Consider the following 22,557-nt stretch of genomic DNA (forward strand, 5'->3'; position numbering starts at 1 on the left):
AAGCCGAGGTCACCCTTTTATATACAGTGTCAGTCTATCGTCAATTAAAGATATTAAAACTGATCATTTAAATACTTAAAGCCTTTATCTAAACATAATAACAAAAATGCAGTTATCAGAATAAACAACTTAAAAATCCTCTTAGCATTTCCCTGTTTATTTTCTCCGAGTTCAAATTGAAATAGATTATTGTGTTTTCACGATTCTTTCACATAAATTTGATAAAATATAGTCAATCGGATTTAATCCTAGTGTCGTTTTTTTTAAAAACTTTTTGGACGACTAAAACGTATTGATATTATATTTCAAACTTTTTGAGCACTTAAAGCAAATGGGTCTTAAGTACTTTTAGGAAAACTTAATCGCCAAGACATATCTGTTTAACTTGCTGGCGTGAAATGTACATTTTCAGGTTTTCACTTTATAAACGGTGATAGTGATGACAAGGCATTCTTATGCAGGTCTTTAAAATAATGACCATGTTTATGTTAGAGATAATATGTCAATATAATCCTACATGTTGAATAAATTTCTAACGAATTAATATTCATAAATATTTCGTTACAGTGAATAGAGTGAATTAGAACTAAGAAACAAGTGGCTAATTCGTGATTACAGTTAAATGTGAGAAAAAAAAAAACACGTGCAATAACGTATACATAATAAAAGTTTGTTTTAGACCATGGTAGACTCAAACGTATATAAATACTAATATGGGACTTAATCCAAATAAAGCCTCTGGACCTGATGAAATTTCCCCAAGATTACTAAAAGAGCTCCACCAAGAGATAACCCCTATCATTACAACAAAAATATTTCAAAATGGTCCCAAATGACTGGAAGAAAGCAATCGTTGCACCAGTTTACAAGAAAGGTCCAAAATCCAAGGCTAGTAACTATAGACCCATATCCCTAACATGTATTGCCTCTAAATTAATGGAACATATTCTTGTCTCAAATATCATGTCCCACTTTGACAGAAATGATCTCCTTAGCTAGTATCAGCTTGGCTTCAGGTCAAAGCATAGCTGTGAAACACAACTTATAAGTTTCAATCTTGAGAATGGCCAACAAACTGACGTCATCGTCATGGACTTCAGTAAAACCTTTGACAAGGTTGAAATCGATTCATAAGCTCGATACCCTGGGAGTCCACCCAATAGCATTCCAGTGGATCAAGTCATTTCTCAAGGACCGTTCCCAAAGACTAGTTGTGGCTGACTTCACCTCAGATGAACGTTTCTGTGATTCCACAAGGACCAGTCATTGGCCCTTATCTCTTCCTAGCCTACATAAATGACCTCCCAGAGTCCATCATTTTTTGCAGATGTCTATCTGACGGTTAAATCCTCCCTTGATCTATATCTATTTTTTTAGTGTTAGTAATTGTAGTTCTTTTTAATTTAATGGGCTTGCTCATCTTTTAACAGTCTGACTCAGACAAAACGCCGCCAAGTTATAATCAGAATTGATTGTTGGGCAGTACACAGTAGACGTAGTGTAGAAGAGCTGATAAGCCCGGTTTTATACCGAATACGGGCAAAAGTTCCTTCTGTCGGTAATTTCCGTCAATTTCCGATATGTGCCGACTGTATCCCGGCTAGTTTGTAAACAAAAAAATTGCACCACAGCGAAAAATTAAACAATTTTAGAAATCAACAGATGTAGAAGCTAATATAAGAAGATGCCAGAAATAAAAGTTCAGCATATCGTGTCCTTCAGTAGTGAGGATAAGGTAAACAACTCTCTAATATTTGATATAATATGTACGCAATATATTTTCGCGACCAGGTTTTTTTTTCCCAGATGAATAAGTCGTAGTCTTCGAATAAAGTGAGATACATTTCTCGGTCTGAAATGCTTCGGGACCTTCAGTTTTCTAACCACCAGTGTAGAAGAAAGATTAACACACTTAACTCACTATCATTTATTTACATATCCATTGCCATTGGCAGGTATTTTCTCTACCTTATTCAAGAAAATGGTTATAAGCTAACAACATGCTGAAGTTCTGTTTATGCTACTTACGGTTTGATTCTGCAATGAAATGTAATGCTCATTCTCATCATTGAAAGACCTTCGACTAGTTTACAAGAAGAAAGAAAAAGTATTGTTAAACTTAAAGTTAATTGTTGTAAATTTATGCTTGTTTACAAATTGTAAGACTTACAGTAAAACGATGTTCTTGAAAATAAAATAACAGACGTCATTAAAGTTATGAATGCAAGCAGAAGTTTGTTGTATTGCGTAAATATTACATAATAATGTCAACCATTTTGTAAGTGACCTGCTCTTTATTCTTTGTTTACCAGAATCATCCAGCAGATAATCTCCTGAAGCCGGAAGGAACACATAAATGGAAATGTGCTGCTTCTGGGGAAAAAAGTATATCTGTTGTCATCCAGGTAGCCATATTTTTTTTTCTGAATGTAAATGTAAGTGTGAGTTTTATGAGTATATGCATAAGTTTTAGCTTGATTATTTGAAGAACAAGAATGGCTATTGTACTCACTTCAGCGTTGCAATTACTTTCAGATTAAAATTCATGGCAAGCTTCTTGGTTTCAATATGTCATGTTAACTACTGCCCCTATTATTCTCAGACTTCACATAAGGAATGGTCTTCCTAAAGGGAGACATTTCTTAGATTAGGGCAAGGTATCCAAAAGGTCAAGATAGACTTTCGTTAAATGTATTTATACTGCAGGTTACAGCTACTCGCCCACAGTTTTGGTGAAATTTTTCATTTTGCTGAAAATTTTCAACATGTTTCATTTCCACCAAGTTTGGAAAAGAACGTATATACAATACTGAAAAATAATAAAGTGGTTGAAAATAAATGTTTGATATTGGCAGTAATGCAAAAAGAATGTAAATTTTCTGCAAAATTTCAAAAGGGTAGCGTAGCAACGGTTTACACAGTATTTGTGATTATAAGAATATATCACAAAAAACTTAAGTCAATAAGTTAGAACAACTAGTCACTTTCAGAGTGCTCACTTTTTATGGACTTTTAGGAGAAATTATTTTTTGCTTAAAATGTGTAGGTTAGTCCATTTAAAGTTTTATGGCAAGTATCTTCTTGATTACTGCCTCAATAATAATCAGACCTCACACTCACATAAGGATTGATCTCAGTAAGGGGCAGGCATTTTTCGGTTTAGTGCCACAGTGCTCGCGCTGCCAGTCTACATTATCGCCAAATGGCAATTATTTTATTCAAATGTCGATTAAAAGGCAATTTTTGGCGATAGAAAATGGTGATTAATTTATAAAAATGCTCAAAAAAAAAATTGCGGAAAACATACGTAATTTTATCGACAAAAATGTGCGAAGTCGGTAGCAGGAAGTGTATTTGCCCAGAGGCATAATTACCCCCCCTCTAAATGGTGACCTTTACACGCTTTATTGATTTGTTAATCGCCAACACACGTACGCGGTATACTTCACTAATTGATCCCAGGTGATAGATCATTATGCTATTGACGTATAGAATTTAGCACATTATCATCGCTCGTCCTTAATCATTTAATTGCCATTAATTACAAACAACAATTTATTAACTATTCCTCAGATGTGGATTCTATGTACGACTCGAGACTTTTTGACGTGGACAAGTGTGTTTTTGCATTCCGTTTGTCCGCAGACAAGCACAATAGGGATTTATATTACATTAGCTTACACATTCTTTTTTGACCTTTAGAAAGTATATTACCTTGACTGGCTCAGTAATTTCCTTAAATCCACTTAATTTTACTCGTATTTTTTTAAAACCCAGACTTTAGAAATATAATATTATCACTGACACTTTCTGTGACTAAAATAACCTAACTTAAATTTAGGCAAATTTTTGACACCTGCCATCAGAAACTGGGTTTAACCTGTTTGACAGTTTGTTTCTTTTAATGTGTGCCGACACCAGCAGATCAAAGAAGACACTGGCAGATCAAAGAAGACTGCATGTATTCCATGTGATGTCATAGTGATGTCACTTGTTGTTGTTGCTATTGACAGGACCAGGATACACACACTTGCTATTTAAAGTGACTGCTTTTGAGTGCATTGGAAGCTTGATTTATTTTTTTCCGATATGGAATTAACTTTTTTAATTGTATTCATATTTAAAGGGTTTTCTTGGTTTGGGCAATCACTGCAAGAGTGAAAAAAAATCTTTAATTTGCAGTTTAATCACATTAGATTCACAACGTTTACAAGGATAAGAAAATAGAATCACTGACATTTTCAGTGAATTTGTTATTTACTTTAAATTAATAGACTTAAACAAAGACAGGAAATAAGAAAAATAGTAACATTATATTAAGCATATATAGTTCCTTTTTCAACTTGCATGTCATGGCACTAAAATCTTTCCATATTTTCCCTAAAATTTTGTCACTTCTCCCTAAAATCTCTCCACTTCTCCTTAATCTTAGCTGAGGGAGAAGTAACTTCTCCCAAAAATCTTAGCCTAGCTTAAGCCCTGACTTTCATCACAAAAAGTATTATTGATCATTCTTGACAAGAATTCACAATGGGTTACTAAAATGGTATTTTCAGTGACATTTGAATACAAACAACTGAAGATATGCATAAATGTATGATTATTCAAAGTCTATGATAAATATGAATAATGATAACTGAAAAATAAGGTGTGTTTAAGTGTTTTATGAAAAAAATATTAAACAGTTTTTGTGTTTTATGTTTTTCATCGAAATGCTAAAGCGCGCCCAAGGTACGCGCCGCCAAGTTTGTCTATTAATTTTTTCTCTGAAAAAAAAAGTGGCTATTAATTTATAATGGCCAGGGCTAGCACTGGTGTCGGGTACCTCAAAGTTCAAGGTCACTAAGGTCAGCTGTTGTAATATTTTGTACCTCAAAGGTTAAGATCACTTGGTAATAGTGTAAGTTAGTTGTGGTACTTTTCTAAATTTCACTTATATCTCAAAATTTCTCAAGTACTTGTAGCCCTCTACCTCTACCCACACTTGTTTTGATTAACTTTTTACACTGGTTACCTATATCGTATAATAATAATATGTTAGTTAACCTTTTTGAATAGTTTGGTACGCTGTACTCCTGGCAGTGCTTGTTCATAAGTATGTCTTGTCATAAAATTCTTATGTGCATTAGTAGTTAAGAGTGGCAGTTTTGCCTACCAAACAGCAAATTCTTCAGGCTAACAAATATATAGCATTAAATTTACCTGCTTTCATTTGCATTGTTAAGACATAAGGATTCAGTGATGGAAAAAAATTCATGAACAGTCAGGTCATGGACTGTTTACTAGCGATTCACAGTCTTGTGATTTATCAGCAGATCATTACTGGCAATTTAATTATAAATCACATACAGAATTGCTTTATATAATAATCAAGCATTAAAATGATACTCTGACACGACCCAATTTATTTCCCTATTAAACACAAAAGACTGAAATTGTTATTTTGCAACATATGCACTTGTTTGCATGCCACATAACGTCGTAGAGTCAAATGTCATAGCGCATGATGGAAAAGAGAATCACACTAAACAAGCAAATATTTTGAGAATGTCTTTAAAGTTGTAGAAAATAATCCTTGATTTCATGTAAGAATAATATATCTCAAACAGTGATTTGCTCTTAAATAAAGTCATTGTCGTTCAGATAGGTATTATTATATATATCACTCAGACTGTGGCCTTGTGATAAAATTCCTTCGCATCTTAACTCCAAACAATGATTTTATTGTTGAAGCGAAGACATAGCTGCCCAAATGGCAGTTTGGTGTATGTGCGTGTGTAAGTGTGTGCGTCCGTCTTGATTTGCTTGTCCGGTCCATAGCTTTGACATGCATGGAACAATCCTGTTTATATTTGGCATGAATGTTAACCTCAGTGAGACGGAGTGTCCTGTGCAAATTCCAGGTTCCTATCTCAAAAGTCAAGGTCACAGATGGAGGTCAAAGGTCATGTCAGATCTTGTCTGGCCCATAACTTTGACGTGCATTGAGGAATCTTGTTTATATTTGGCATGAATGTTTGACTCAATGAGACGGAGTGTCATGTGCAAAGCCCAGGTTCTATCTCAAAGGTCAGTGTCACAGTTAGGGGTCAAAGGTTATTTTAGAGCTTGTCCAGGCCTGGCTCGACATGTTGACCGTGGGCGTCTTGTTCAACAACAAATGACTGTTTAGGATATATTACTTATTTAACTAGGTTTATTTATTGTTTTTATACAAGGACTGACAATTTACGAAAAAGAAGCAAATTATGTTTTAGCTGTAGTATTTGTTTTTATCAATTTAACAATGACTTTTGGTATTTGAATAGTTTGAGAAGGCTTCACAGATACAGAGTGTAGATATAGGAAATGAGGGATCAGCTTTTGTGGAGATTCTGGTAGGCAGATCATCAGCTGCAACAGATCATGACTACCAGGTAAAGTTAAAGGTTGTGAATTCAGAAATATGGAGTTGGAGGGACTTTCGTTTTCGATAACATTTGTTTCAGGCCTGGGATTTTTCATGACTGGTCCTGATTCCAGGCTTTAGACTGCCATAATTTCTCTAAAAGCTCTAATGAAAAAGGAGATTTCAGGCCTGGGAATGTAATTTTCAGACTTTCTGTTATAGACTGACTCCCAGGCCTGTATGTTTAGAATACAGTTGATGAAAGTAGATAAAAGCCATTGTTTTCTTTTATGAACTTCTTTTGTGATATTGGCTTTGGTTTGCTTTAATTCAGGTAAAAATATTACCTTGAATATATATATATATATTGTACACACAGGAAAAGGGGTTTTAGTTTAATATAGTTTGTATTGATGTTAGCTGGATTGTGATGAAAGTAAGTTACTTTATATTTACTTTAGATGGATTGTGATAAAAGCTTAAAATTTACTTGAACCACTCTTACGTCTGCTTCCTGGAATACCAGTACTGCCCTCATATGAGAAAGTGTGGTCATTACCCCAGTGGGGCATGAACCCATGACCCCTTGATTGAGCATCTGACTTGACCACCTCCCTCATTTAACCCTTAGCCTGCTGGCGGCAAGTGATTCTGCCTTTGTGACCAGTGCAGACCAAGATCAGCCTGCACATCCGTGCAGTCTGATCATGGTCTGCACTGTTCGCTATTCAGTCAGTAAATTTTTGGTAAGCACCCCTTTTAGCAGTTAATGGTACTGTCCAAATTGAAAGATGGACCTGTCCTATTTAGAAATTTAGCAGGCTAAGGGTTAAAGATGAAAGTCACAGATTTGAAAAAAAGTCATTGTGTCATTTGCTGTTTACTAATTATCTATTGATTACTGTTGAAAGATCTGTTGTATGCTCAGGTATTACTGGTAGCGTCCTCATTTATGACCCCACTAGAGGCACGGAATGGTACCAACAGGAACAGTGTACGTATGTTTGATGCCAGTAAATTATCAGCAACAGTCTCCAGTCAGAAGTGGGACAGGGTGAAGATTGTCTGCACACAGCCATTTAACAAGGTAAAATTATACAAGATCAAGTTAACCACTGATTGCTGTTTAGTAGCTGTTGTACTTTTAACCTTTAGCCTACTAATTTTCTGAAATGGACTGGTCCATCATTCAATTTTGGCAATACCATTTATTGTTTAAAGGGATGTTTGCCCAAAATTTCCTGATTGAATGGCGAACAGTGTAGACCATGATCATTCTGAAAGGCAGAATCACTTGCCGCCAGCAGGCTAAAGGTTAACAAGGTACTGTTACCTTTATAATAAGGTATGTATAATACATCTAAAAATGAACAGTCCCATTCTACAAGGCAAATTTACCTTTTCAAAAATTTTTGTTATGTTTAGAATTTACAGTATCAGCATTTGATCTAAAAGTAAATGTTGGCAAGTGTTGGTGCCAAATGTAACAAGAAAATTGAAAAATGATACAAATATTTGTCTTAAAGTGGTTGTTTTTCAAACAGTTTGGCAAGGGTAATTTATTATTTCTGAATCGTTAAAACATTTAAAATCTAGATATGATTCTTAAGTCAATCATCTGATCTTTGCTGTCGTAGCTTTTCCTTCATAACTGTCCAAAACTGTCATTCATGTTTTCATAATATATTAAAGGGAATGGGAAGTTGTGCATGGGAAGTTGTGCGCCAGGTCCTGAAGTTTTGGATTTCACTCATTAAGACCAAAGTTATGACCCATGACTTTGTTACTTAAAGATATGCAAAAAAAGACCTTAGAAGTTTGTTTCACACATTATCATAAAAGTGTTTGACCTTGTGGTCAGTGGACACACAACTAGTTATATTTTAAGTAATAGTATAAACATAAATAATTATAAAACATAATAAAAACTGGCTTCTTCCTTGTTCCTGTGAATGGTTTGATAGAATTGATGAGACAGTAACATCAATATTTATATATATGTGTTCAATTTCAGACAAGCACATTTGGTTTATCATTTATAAAGTTCCACGGTCCATCAGCACCTGGAGAAAAAGGCTCAGGGGTATGTATACGGTATCTGTTAGGATAGCATTCATGGTCCACCAGGATCAAGGTCCTTGACTTCAAATATATTGCCCCTCCTGGTTTTGGGTTAGAAACCCAATTTGGGGTGTAGAATATTTCTTGTAATGTAAGTTATAAATATCATGCGCCTTTACCCATCAACCAGCCTGTGCCTGATATATTACCGCAAGAGCTGTCTTATGACCTAAATAGTGTTAATGTAACTTTAAAACAGAATAAAACAATCTCTCTGCCATTCATTAGTTTTTAGAATTATTAATTTTTCATACCTAGTCTAGGTATTCCTGGTTTGTGTAATTTAAAGGGTTATATTTACATATGTCAACACAATTCTTACTGTCTAAAACCTGTTTTCTTTAGACGTCAAAGTTTTGTTTTCTGTTCTGTAGGAGGGTGAAAAGAAGATGGGATTTTTCAAATTGAAGGCCGACGATAAAGATGATGTTAAAACAGGAAGTCTTTTCTCACATAGAAAGCCAGAAACAAGTACACCTTCAACTCCATTATCAGGTAAGCCCTTATATGTGCTTGTAAATGTTATCATGATACTGTTTATATCATTTAATGTGTACAAAATTGTAATAACATTAGGATGAAAGAATGCCAATAAATGTTAATGATTGTGCTGTAGGTCAGAGTCCATACTCATCAACATTTAAAGTCTTGAACTTGGACTTAAAAAAAAAAATGCTAATATTCAGTTTGTCGTAATTTTGAAACTTTACTGAGCTGTTTGTAACTGCAGAATGCATATTCATGCAAACTTTCATTACAGTCTTCACTGTCTGAACAATGACGGAGCAAAATGAAAATCCCACTTCTTAGCCTTTAGCCTGCTGCCGGCAAGTGATTCTGCCTTTGTGACGCATATGCAGGCTGATCGTGGTCTGCACTGTTCGCTATTTAGTCAGTAAATTTTCAATGAACACCCCTTCAAATAATAAATGGTACTGCCCAAACTGAATGATAGACCAGTCCACTTTAGAAATTTAGCAGGGTAAAGGTTAAAGTCTAAATCTTAATTTCAGACTTGAAACGTTGATGAATACAGCCCCAGGACCTTAGTTTTAATGTGTTGTGACTTTGAGATTCATTCTTGAGATTTTTTTCATGAATCAGTACATCAGTTTTGTTAGCTCACATGTCACAAAGTGACAATGTGAGCTTTTGTGATCACGCAGCGTCCGTCGTCCGTGCGTGCGTGCGTCCGTGCGTGCGTCCGTGCGTGCGTAAACTTTTGCTTGTGACCACTCTAGAGGTCACATTTTTCATGGGATCTTTATGAAAGTTGGTCAGAATGTTTATCTTGATGATATCTAGGTCAAGTTCGAAACTGGGTCAACTGCGATCAAAAACTAGGTCAGTAGGTCAAATAATAAAAAAACCTTGTGACCTCTCTAGAGGCCATATTTTTCATAGGATCTGTATGAAAGTTGGTCAGAATGTTTATCTTGATGATATCTAAGTCAAGTTCGAAACTGGGTCAACTGCGGTCAAAAACTAGGTCAGTAGGTCAAATAATAGAAAAACCTTGTGACCTCTCTAGAGGCCATATTTTTCATGGGATCTGTATGAAAGTTGGTCAGAATGTTCATCTTGATGATATCTAGGTCAAGTTCGAAACTGGGTCAACTGCGGACAAAAAGTAGGTCAGTAGGTCAAATAATAAAAAAACCTTGTGACCTCTCTAGAGGCCATATTTTTCATGGGATCTTCACGAAAGTTATTCAGAATGTTCATCTTGATGATATCTAGGTCAAGTTCGAAACTGGGTCACGTGCCATCAAAAACTAGGTCAGTAGGTCAAATAATAAAAAAACATTGTGACCTCTCTAGAGGCCATATTTTTCATGGGATCTGTATGAAAGTTGGTCAGAATGTTCATCTTGATGATATCTAGGTCAAGTTCGAAACTGGGTCAACTGCGGTCAAAAACTAGGTCAGTAGGTCTAAAAATAGAAAAACCTTGTGACCTCTCTAGAGGCCATACTTGTGAATGGATCTTCATGAAAATTGGTCAGAATGTTCACCTTGATGATATCTAGGTCAGTTTCGAAACTGGGTCACGTGCCTTCAATAACTAGGTCAGTAGGTCAAATAACAAAAAAACCTTGTGACCTTTCTAGAGGCCATATTTTTCATGGGATCTGTATGAAAATTGGTCAGAATTTTTATCTTGATGATATCTAGGTCAAGTTCGAAACTTGTTCAACTGCGGTCAAAAACTAGGTCAGTAGGTCTAAAAATAGAAAAACTTTGTGACCTCTCTAGAGGCCATACTTTTCAACGGATCTTCATGAAAGTAAGTCAGAATGTTCACCTTGATGATATCTAGGTCTTGTTCGAAACTTGGTCACGTGTTTTTAATAACTAGGTCAGTAGGTCAAATAACTAAAAAGCCTTGTGACCTCTCTAGAGGCCATATTTTTCATGGGAACTATATGAAAATTGGTCTGAATGTTCATCTTGATGATATCTAGGTCAGGTTTGAAACTGGGTCAACTGCGGTCAAAAACTAGATCAGTAGGTCTAAAAATAGAAAAACCTTGTGACCTCTCTAGAGGCCATACTTTTGAATGGATCTTCATGAAAATTGGTCAGAATGTTCACCTTGATGATATCTAGGTCTTTTTCGAAACTGGGTCACGTGCCTTCAATAACTAAGTCAGTAGGTCAAATAAGAAAAAATCTTGTGACCTCTCTAGAGGCCATATTTTTCAGTGGATCTTCATGAAAATTGGTTAGAATTTTTATCTTGATGATATCTAGATCAGATTCAACACTGGGTCACATGAGCTCAAAAACTAGGTCACAATATCAAATAATAGAAAAAAACGACATCATACTCGGTTTAAAACTGGGTCATGTGGGGACAGGTGAGCGATTCAGGACCATCATGGTCCTCTTGTTATAACATTGTAATTTTTGTATGTGTATAGAATTGTTTGCATTTGTAGTTCTTATGATTCCTGGTTGATAGTCAAAACTATTTACCTACAGACCTCAGATAAATAGTCTTGAATGTTGACTTGGAAGCCATTCAGTAACTAAGTTGAGAATGAATAATTTAAGCTGTATCACAAGGGCTCAGTTACTAAAGAGATACTTAAAAGTATCTGAATTTATGATAAATGATCAGGAAATGTTTTTAGGTGCTGCAGCAGCTAGAGCAGCATCAAGGTTAGCGGAACAGTCTAAACCATGTACTGCTTCACCATCGTCATCATCATCTACACCAGCTAAACAGTCCCCTAAAATTGCTTTAGAACCTGCTGCAAAGGGAGAAGAAAAAGGTGCAGAAAAGAAAGTTCCAACTCCAGTAAGAGATTTCATTTAATATGATGTGCAAACCATTTAAAAGAAATAATTTGATGAATTTAGACATTCATCAGATTAGATGACAAAAATGTGAATGGCTGTTGTTGTAAATCTAAAAGATAAAGCTTAAATATGAAAAATCTAAGAAAAGTTATTATTTCTAAGCTTGAACATGATACATTTTGAAACTGATATGTTACAGTCACAGAACAGAGAGAAGAGAAAACATAATGTAAGTGATGATGAGGATACAGAGGATGGTGCAAATCTTAAACCAGCCCTACGTAAACAGTCAACCAGTCTGAGCTCAGTGGCATCGAGAGACTCAGCAAAGTCTTCTAAACCTCCACCATTGAAGAAAACTAGATGTAAGAATTATGAAATGTATAAATAAGCTTTTAAGTGTTTAAAGTACAGTAAAAGCTGCATTAAGCTGAATATTTTGGCTGTGAATTTTGAAAAAAAAAGTTGGTATGTATTGAACAACCTATTTAGTTTAGAATTTCTTTGGACCAGAGTCAGTTTATGTAAACCATAGTGTATCTTTCAAATTCATGTTGTGTAAATTCTTCTGGGCCCGGTGTTGCCAAGTGGTTAAGGTCGCTGACTTCAAGTCCCTTGCCCGTCACCACAAGGGATGGAGAATTTGTTCATGTCAGGGAGCTACATAGGTGCCCACCTAAGTCTGAAATAATGTCACATGGACACTTGGGTTCTTCATCCACCCTTTAAAGGTGAAAAGCCATTACTTACCTAATAAGTGTCTGTATGACTTAAGTCTTCCAAATTTTGGATCGAGTTGATTCTGAATTAAAACTAAGAATTAAGACTATCTAGATGCATTGAGCATTCTGTAACATGATTTATTTTAGTGGGACTAATTTTCATAGGTATCCTGTTTGATTCAAATAACGAAATTGAGTCCCAGTGAACAAGCTGAAGTGTTATTTATTTTAGTAATCTGACAGTGCTACTTGCTGTAAATAGGGTACCATTTTAGAATTTGTTACACCAGTAAGATAAGATGCTTTGTGTATGCATCAACAAGATACATTTCAAAGGGAAGTGTTATGAAATCAAATATATGAAATAAAAAAATGGGGATGGGGTGTCAGTGCAGATTTACAAAATAAGAGATTTAACATTTAAATTGGCACTGACAACAAGCAAGTAGAAAACGGGGTCACTTTGAATAGTCACTATCATTTGAAGAAGGAAACTAAGATTCAGTTCAAGCCGAGTGTTCAGATTGCTTCATTGTAACCCAAAACAAAAATTTCATCTAGCATATGTTCCATGTATGAAAGCATTTTTCATAGCAAATCTCAAAAGTTAAATCTGTTATATTTACAGCTGAGCCACCAAAGGAGTCACCAGTGAAAGAATTTAGCAGGCTGATGGAGAAGGTAGTGTTTGTAATGAGTGGGTACCAAAACCCATATAGGGCAGAGCTGAGGGACCGTGCCGTGGCCATGGGCGCAACCTACAGGCCAGACTGGGGAAAGGGCTGCACACATCTTATGTGAGTTTTTCTGTTGCATGGGTTTACAGTCCAAAAAGATTTTAGTAAATTAATTGTATGTATATCCATCTGTCCCCATTTTGCTTTTCTGGAGCATAACTTTGTAACTGTGTAACACATTGACTGCAAACTAAGAATAAAGGTAGGTGGAGACAACAAATAGTATAGTTTGCAAGGACTGTAACTAGCTTCAATGATTTTTCCCTTTTCTATTTTTCTTTGTCCTGCCAGTTTCTTGATTGTTACAGAAAATAATGCAAGCAGGTTTGACATAAGATTACAGGACAGATACAATTACAGTTCATATGTCAATTTGTAATGACAACTCTTCTTTAAAATATAAATTCTCTCTGAATTATGTTTTATGGTTTATTTCTGGAAAAAAAAACATTTGACTCTGTTGAAAGGATTTTTGTTTTGCTGTTAGGTTTATTCATGGCAAAATTTGTCAAAATCAACGTTTTAATGGAATGGTTCAATTGTGAAAAAACAACAGTTTCTAATAGTTGTAAATTTTATAAAAAGAAAAGGAAAAAGACATGTGGTCTGTTCTAAAAAATATTAACTTAACCTACTTTTTTCAATGGTAAAAGTAACTTACATGTTAATAAAGATGGTTTAAAGTAAAGTTGTATATTTGTTCTTGACTGTTTGTTACAGATGTGCATTCCAGAATACACCAAAGTACAACCAGGTGAAAGGTCGTGGTAGGATTGTAGATAAAAAGTGGATAAACGACTGTTATAAACAGAAAAAATTGTTACCATGGAGAGAGTAAGAAATTTTAACTTCATCAAGCTTCATTTAAGACTTTCAACTAAAGATTATGAATTTAGTATATTCTTGCAGCTGCTGTCACACATATATAGTGTGACTTTGCCTATAGTGGTCACCTTTAGGTCAGAAAATACATGATATCAAAACTATAAGCAATATGAACATCATACTTAATGAAGTTTTTTAAAAAAGTGCAGTCTTACATAAAAAACTTGGATATATAGGTCATGTTTGTTAAGATCAGTTTCATTTATTCTTGTAACTGCTGCATAAAAATGCACTTTAAATAGGTAGGACTACATATTCCATATGGTATGAATGTATTTCTTGCCAACAGGAGAAATATTGACATAGATGATTAAGCATACATAACCAAATTTCACTAAAAAGCATGACGTTTAGACTTTTTGGACTGGTTCAGGAATGTTCGAGCTGTGCCACAAATTTTTCAGGCAACCTCACAAATTTTCAGGTTTCCTCATGATTCACAAAATCAGCAGGTTAAGTTTACTGTCCACCTTGACATGGTGAAAATACTGTAGTGAGATTATGAACACCAGTAACAAGGATAAAATTCATATTAAAATGATTAAGATTGTTTGAACCATTGTTTATAAACACAAATTTCAGAGAGGATAATTATGTCTCCCCAGGAGACATATTGTTTTTGCCCTGTCAATCCGTCCGTCCGTCCGTCCGTCCGTACGTCACACTTCATTTCCGAGCAATAACTAGAGAACCATTTGACCTAGAACCTTCAAACTTCATAGGGTTGTAGGGCTGCTGGAGTAGACGACCCCTATTGTTTTTGGGGTCACTCCGTCAAAGGTCAAGGTCACAGGGGCCTGAAAATTGAAAACCATTTCCGATCAATAACTAGAGAACCACTTGACCCAGAATGTTGAAACTTCATAGGATGATTGGTCATGAAGAGTAGATGACCCCTATTGATTTTGGGGTCACTCCGTCAAATGTCAAGGTCACAGGGGCCTGAACATTGAAAACCATTTCCGATCAATAACTAGAGAACCACTTGACCCAGAATGTTGAAACTTCATAGGATGATTGGTCATGAAGAGTAGATGTCCCCTATTGATTTTGGGGTCACTCCGTCAAAGGTCAAGGTCACAGGGGCCTGAACATTGAAAACCATTTCCGATCAATAACTAGAGAACCACTTGACCCAGAATGTTGAAACTTCATAGGATGATTGGTCATGAAGAGTAGATGACCCCTATTGATTTTGGGGTCACTCTGTCAAAGGTCAAGGTCACAGGGGCCTGAACATTGAAAACCATTTCCGATCAATAACTAGAGAACCACTTGACCCAGAATGTTGAAACTTCATAGGATGATTGATCATGAAGAGTAGATGACCCCTATTGATTTTGGGGTCACTCCGTCAAAGGTCAAGGTCACAGGGGCCTGAACATTGAAAACCATTTCCGATCAATAACTAGAGAACCACTTGAACCAGAATGTTGAAACTTCATAGGATGATTGATCATGAAGAGTAGATGACCCCTAACGATTTTGGGGTCACTCTGTGAAAGGTCAGGGTCACAGGGGCCCAAACATTGAAAACTATTTCCGGTCAGTAACTTGAGAACCACTTGACCCAGAATGATGAAACTTTACAGGATGATTGGTCATGCACAGTAGATGACCCCTAACGATTTTAGGGTCACTCTGTTAAAGGTCAAGGCCACAGGGGCCTGAACATGGAAAACCATTTCCAATCAGTAACTTGAGAACCTCTCGACCCAGAATGTTGAAACTTCATAGGATGATTGTTCATGCAGAGTAAATGACCCCTATTGTTTTTGGGGTCACTCCATTAAAGGTCAAAGTCACAGGGGCCTGAACATTGATAACCAGTTCCGATCAATAACTTGAGAACCACTTGACCCAGAATGTTGAAACTTCATAGGATGATTGAACATGCAGAGTAGATGACCCCTATTGATTTTGGGGTCAGTCTATTAAAGGTCAAGGTCACAGTGGCCTGTTCATGTAAAATCATTTTTTGGAAATAACTTGAGAACCACTTGACCTACAATGTTGAAACTTAATAGGATGATTTGACATGCAATGTAGATGACCCCGATTTATTTTGAGGTCACTTGATGAAAGGTCAAGGTCACAGGAGCCTGAACAGTGACTTTAGAACCACTAGGCCAAGAGTGTTTGAATTTAGCGTGATGACTGGACATGCCAAGTAGATGATCCCTATTGCAGCCAACCATCAGTGTCTCTTCGACTTTCGCTCCTGACCCCTATTGACTTCTTGCCTATAGGACTTTGCATTGGGGGAGACATGCGCTTTTTTATAAAAGCATTTTCTAGTTTGATTGCAATTTCAGCTACAGACTCGGAGATGCTGATTCACCAGATGAAGATTCTGATGAGGAAGTTTTACCTTCTAAATCTAGAACAGGTATGCGATGTTAAAGTAAAAAGTATAGAATATGGATGTGGTGTTTTTAAGGCACTAATTAAAGGGCACTAACAATTTAATTCATTTAGAAAAGGTATACATAAGGAGTAAGTGGTGTATTAGCAGATTAGAGCATTGTGCTAGTGACAAGGGTTTGATTCCTGGTTGTGACTGATATTCTGACTTGTCTTCAGTGCTGTGTGATTACTCGAAGTGCTACTGTTTATGGCAGTATTTGTTTAGACTGGGGGCTTGGTAATAAATGGTTTCACCTGAGTGAAGCCATGCAGTCACATTGTCAGTCATGTCTGTTGCAAGCTATTTGTGGAAAACAACTACTCAAGCACTTAATTAAAGGGTTCACAGTCAAACTTCACCATGGCCATTATTTTCCTTTTGTCAAAATGATATTGAAGGGGTATTAATCACATTCAGTGATAGCTCCAGTTGTATTAGCTTTTTGTATTCTTAAATCTTGTCCCTAGAGAAAACTTATGAGAGTGTTTTTCTCGTTTCAGAAAAACCCAAGCAGAAGACACCAAAGAAAGAAGGTAAAGGTAAACAACTATATTCTGTCTTTTTTCACTTTGGAACCCCAATTCTTGCATATCCTGTGAAAACTAGACTTGTTACTAACAAATAAATGAGCCGTGCCATGGGAAAACCAACATAGTGGGTATGTGACCAGCATGGATCCAGACCAGCCTGCGCAGTCTGGTCAGGATCCATGCAGTTCGCTAATAGTTTCTCCAATTCCAATAGGCTTTAAAAGCGAACAGCATGGAGCCTGACCAGACTGCGCGGATGCGCAGGCTGGTCTGGATCCATGCTGGTCGCATACCCACTATGTTGGTTTTCCTATGGCACGGCTCAAATTCCTTTTGATATAATAGAAAATAAAAGTCTATGCTCTTACTTCAAGCATAAATTTTCGCATTCTTTAATAAGCTGTTGATTTTCTAACACTAAATAGAATATAAATGAGAAAGAGCAATTGTATTAACTTTTTCATAAGAGAGGAGTTCTTGGCAACAAAATGAACCAATGAGCAGGCAGTAACCCCAAAGTGGTTTTATATTACAGAAAAGATACCAGTAGTAGATGTGGCAGACAGTGATGAAGATATGTATGGTGGAGACACAGACTCTGGGGAGGACACTGAAGATGAGATTAGAAAGTAAATTGCAGAAAATATTACTTTGTTTATATAACATGTACATTATTTATGCTTAGCTTTGAAGAAAGTTTGAAGTTAATTTGCAACACTGTTGAGTTATTTTCCTGATAAAACCAGTCTCCTGGGTTATATTTATAATAAAACTGAGTTTGGAGACCAGTCTTGGATTGCAGCTTCGTCATTGGTCATTACTTTAGTTTTACAAGGAAAATTCAGTGTATAAGAGTTCTTCAGAAAGATCCTTAGGATGATGGAAGTCAGCTATTGCACCACTGTGCTTTCTTTTTATGCCCCCAAAGGGAGGCATATTAGTTTTCAACTGTCCGTCCGTTAGTTTGTTCATTTGTCACAATGTTAACTTTTTGCACAAACGCACTTTACTCGCAAACCACTGCACCCAGGACCTTCAAACTTCACATGCTGATAGTACTTATTGAGTACATGACCCCTACTGACTTTGGGGTCACCAGGTCAAAGGTCAAGGCGCTGCGGGGGCATTTGTCACCATTAGTGACAGCTCTTGTTCTTGACTATAGATTCAAATTCAGCGATTCTTGTTTCCAATGAAATTATTCTGCATGCATATAACCACTTTGTCATATTTAAATATATTAAAACATGTTTCTGCTATGTACTATTTCATAAATTTACAATTAGAATAAAGGAAGGAAAGAAAAAGAAGATAAGTCCTAAGAAAAGTCCAAATAAGGAAAGTCCAAAGAAAGTGGCAGGTGATGACCCTTATGATGTAGATACAGATGAAGATGAAAAGCCAGGTATATTATACTGTTTTTTTCCAAGCCTTTATGAACATTGCCTAAATTTGTAACTACCGGTAACAAGTTTTCCTGAAAAAAATTCTTCAGTGCAGTTAAAATTTTGTTATTAATATGTGTCGTGGTGAGAAAGTGCAAGTTCTATTACAAAACTAAATTATTCTCGTCATGATGATAATTTTTACTGTGGGGTCATGAATTTTTGTAGGGGAATAATTATTTTGGATTTTGTGGTTGCTTCAGTCCATGGTAAATAAATTATAGTCTTTCAGAACTACCAGACTTCTTCATTGATATACATGCCTTAATTTTGATAAGATGGATTCATGCTTACTGTATATTTTATTTTAGGACCAAGTAAAGCTGGTGGTGGTGATGTAGACTCAGATGGCGATTCGGGTTTACCGGAACTTCCGGACTTCTTCGCTGATAAACATTTCTTTTTGTATGGTGAGATGGCTGCTGCTCAAAGACGTCTGATGACAAGATTCATCACTGCATATGCTGGGTAATACCTTACCTTTTCAGTCACCTGATATAGATAAGCAACTGAAATTGAACAATAAAACTTAATTCTAAATCAGAAAAAATTAGAATACAGATTTGGAAAAGTAAATATTTCAGTAGACCAATTACTGTCAAGTGGAACAGAAAAACATAACGTTTTGTTGAAACTTAACATTTTGTTGAAATGAACAGATTTGTAAAGTGTCCTTAAAGAGAAATGGTAACACAATTTGATAAAAGTCAGTAAAGCACAATTCAGTTACTGCTTGATTTTTTCTCCAGGGAAATATGGGGCTAGTTGATTCCCTACCCACTTGGTTGGTTTCCTTCCATTATTACACTCTCAAAAATGCCCCATTGAGAATGTGCTCTAGTTACACTTTTCATCTTTGATGGTTAACTGATGCTGACAAATCACGTTTTTGATTTTTGCATATACTCTTATTCTGTTATACTGTTTGCTGAAATTGCAGTTATTTGTATTTCAGTGAACTGGAGGACTATATGAGTGATAAAGTCAAGTATGTAGTAACTGCTGCAAAATGGGACAAGAATTTTGATGATGTAAGTTTGTGAATCAATATTTTAATAAAATATTGTGAGAATCACTTGAAAATATTTTTCATAGTATACTGTTTCAGAATTTTTCTAAGAGGGGACATTATCTAGCTGGCTTGCAAAAGGTAATTGGTTCCACATGCAGGTACCTGCCCACGTCTGAACTATTACCTGTGGGGTCACTCATGGATTTCCTGCCACCATTAAAGCTGGAAAGTTGCCAATTAACCTCCTCAGTCGGTGGGACTGAATGTTCTCAAATAGTGCTTTTTTAAATACTTTGGTTCAGCCCAATTTTGGATGATTTAACCAGGAACTGTTTTTTTTTGGCTAATCTGATTTTCGCATTTTGTGCATGGTTTAAGTCCACTATGTTTTTTTTTTTTTCAGTTGATTTGTAAATTAGCTTAATTATAGACAATATGCAAACTATTTCATGTTATGGTTAACAAAACAGTTACATATATCTTAAGTTTAGTTAATTTTCATAGCATCATTTTGACTTTAATACATTTATGATTGCAGGCCCTGTCAGATAACCCAAATCTTGTGTTTGTGAAACCAAAATGGGTTCAGACGTGCCATGAAAAATTGAAATGTGTGCCTCACCAACCATATATAGTTGTTCCTCCTGAAGATTGAACTGTGGTGAAGAACAACATGCATGTGAAATAAGTGTTTGTGGACATGATTTTAGAAAAGGATGTTAGTAGAGAAATGCAGAAATTTTTAGAAGAGGTCGCCAGATGACCTGTCTTGTACATGGGAAAGTTTTAGAAACAGTGCATGTAGATTTTATAAGTGAAATTGCAAGTAGAGTATAGTGTCTACCAGTGCTAGAAAGTGGTCACCAGTGTCCCAGTGAGCAGAGATCTCTTTGGAAGGAAATTACGAACAGTATTTGAATAAAATTTCATTTTATTTAAAATTTGATACGTTTAAAGCAATTTTCTGCTGATAGAAATGTTAGGCATGAATTTCTGCAAATGATTAAAGACTTAGGCAGGATGAAACTGGCTTAAGTGTGGGTAAAAAATGGGACCAAATGGCTAAATATTTTTTGTCCATTTACTGTGTAGATATGTGATGTATTTATAAATGAGTTATACATTATTGTATGAAGAAAATGTAGCTGTATAGTTATATAGGCATTGCCTACGAATCACATACATGATTGCAGTTCAAATGAACAGAGATATGTGAGCATCAGCTTGTCAAAACTACGCATTGCTTTTTAAACATTATCTACATTTTTACCAGGTGAACTTATCCTGAAACATAATCTGAAAGATGTGAGGTTAGTATTGACCGTGTTTGAAATAAGGTTTACATACAGCTTTAAAAACTCTGAAGATGCTTATTTGATAATACAATGTTCTAATTTTAATAGATTACTATCTTCTATGGCAGCTAATTTGAACACAACCAGACATCATGTTTGGTCGTTTCACCTGTATATTGGTAACATTATTTATTCTCAGTTTTACTGTTTCCTGAATAATAGATTTAGGAAAATGAAAAGCAATTATCAGCCTTCGATAGATATGTCAAGTCCATCAATCAGCTGTTTATGTCTGAATGAATTATATCACTGTTTTTTTTAACATTCATGAATGCCCATATTTAGCATAAAAAAAACATTCATGAGTGCCCATATTTAGCATACTTCAAACACTGTTAATATAGAATTTTGCATTCTAATATTGATAATTTTTTACATATACAATAAAATTTAAAATGGCAAATAGTAAATTAATCTGTTATTAAAGATATGAAAAATAATGAATTGTTCAAGATTGTTTTGAATCATTTAATGATATTGTATATAGCATATACACTGCCGGGAATAATGACTATTGGACCATCTCTACAGGTCAGAAGGAAAGAGCTTCATGCAGGTATTGTTTTCTGTCATTAATCCCAGCAGTGTTTAACTGAATTCATTTTACTATCTTTTTTAGTAATACTAAAGTTATTTGAGCCGCGCCATGAGAAAACCAACATAGTGGCTTTGCGACCAGCATGGATCCAGACCAGCCTGCGCATCCGCGCAGTCTGGTCAGGATCCATGCTGTTCGCTAACAATTTCTCCAATTCCAATAGGCTTTAAAAGCGAACAGCATGGAGCCTGACCAGACTGCGCGGATGCGCAGGCTGGTCTGGATCCATGCTGGTCGCACACCCACTATGTTGGTTTTCTCATGGCATGGCTCATTTTATCAAGGAGATGCTTGGTAAGATCACAAGAAAAGCTTGTATTTACTAAATTCTCAGGAATATTTTTCATATGCTATGAAACATTTTTATTAAAGGTTTTATGCAAATAGTGATGTATAAGTAGACTTTTAACTTATACAGATTGAATGCTTTTCTCCATTAAAAGTTTATGATATAACAATTCTTCTCCTGCTTCAACAAAGTCCCAGGACATATCATAGTACATGTCTGATATGCGAGGGTGAGAAATAGTTTACATTTTTTATAATAGTCTATCTGAAGTTTCTATGTACATATGAGGATAATGATGTCAACAATTTTCACATGTTTATAATGTATATAAATTGTAGTACCGGTATATACTGGTGCTGTAACGAGTATCCGAGTACTCGGATATCCACGAATCTGACCAAAAGTTCGAGTACGGATATTTGTCATTGTCGAAATCGTTGGATCGCGATCTTTTTCATTAATACATGCAATATGTAAAATTATATCAATACAACTAAATTAAAGCCACATTAAACATCTTCAAAGAATTTTCTTGCTCGTCTAAGATATTCTGCATTGTCAGTTTCTAAACCAGATTTAAACAAATATCTTAGGTAGAGTTATCATTGGTCTTATTTTCCAACTAAAATTAATTTGAAATCTGTAAAAACAGTGAATTAACATTTTTCATTCAAGCAATTAATTTCAATAAAAAAGTAAAATATGCAATTTCTTTCCTATAAAAAAAGAAAAACTGCTACTTAATATTGTGACACTTATGAC

At 35.5% G+C, this 22,557-nt stretch overlaps 1 protein-coding gene across 2 annotated transcripts; it reads left to right on the top strand.

Annotated features, from left to right (window-relative positions):
- Positions 1-1,564: 1,564 nt before the first annotated feature.
- LOC123533686 (DNA repair protein XRCC1-like) lies at positions 1,565-21,231 on the top strand. 2 transcript variants are annotated; one of them, XM_053519069.1, is made up of 17 exons: positions 1,565-1,735; positions 2,313-2,405; positions 6,309-6,416; positions 7,317-7,475; positions 8,403-8,471; positions 8,884-9,004; positions 11,647-11,813; positions 12,015-12,180; positions 13,166-13,334; positions 13,995-14,108; positions 16,475-16,548; positions 17,067-17,105; positions 17,632-17,725; positions 18,383-18,501; positions 18,853-19,009; positions 19,497-19,572; positions 20,092-21,231. In XM_053519069.1, the coding sequence occupies exons 1-17, from the start codon at positions 1,685-1,687 to the stop codon at positions 20,206-20,208; spliced, it is 1,893 nt and encodes a 630-aa protein (XP_053375044.1). In that variant the 5' UTR covers positions 1,565-1,684; the 3' UTR covers positions 20,209-21,231. The 2 variants fall into 2 exon arrangements, with proteins under 2 accessions (XP_053375044.1, XP_053375045.1); XM_053519070.1 differs by having other exon boundaries at positions 17,067-17,099.
- The last annotated feature ends 1,326 nt before the right edge of the window (positions 21,232-22,557 follow it).

The sequence above is a fragment of the Mercenaria mercenaria genome, chromosome 12 (assembly GCF_021730395.1).
Source record: "Mercenaria mercenaria strain notata chromosome 12, MADL_Memer_1, whole genome shotgun sequence".
Taxonomy (NCBI): domain Eukaryota; kingdom Metazoa; phylum Mollusca; class Bivalvia; order Venerida; family Veneridae; genus Mercenaria; species Mercenaria mercenaria.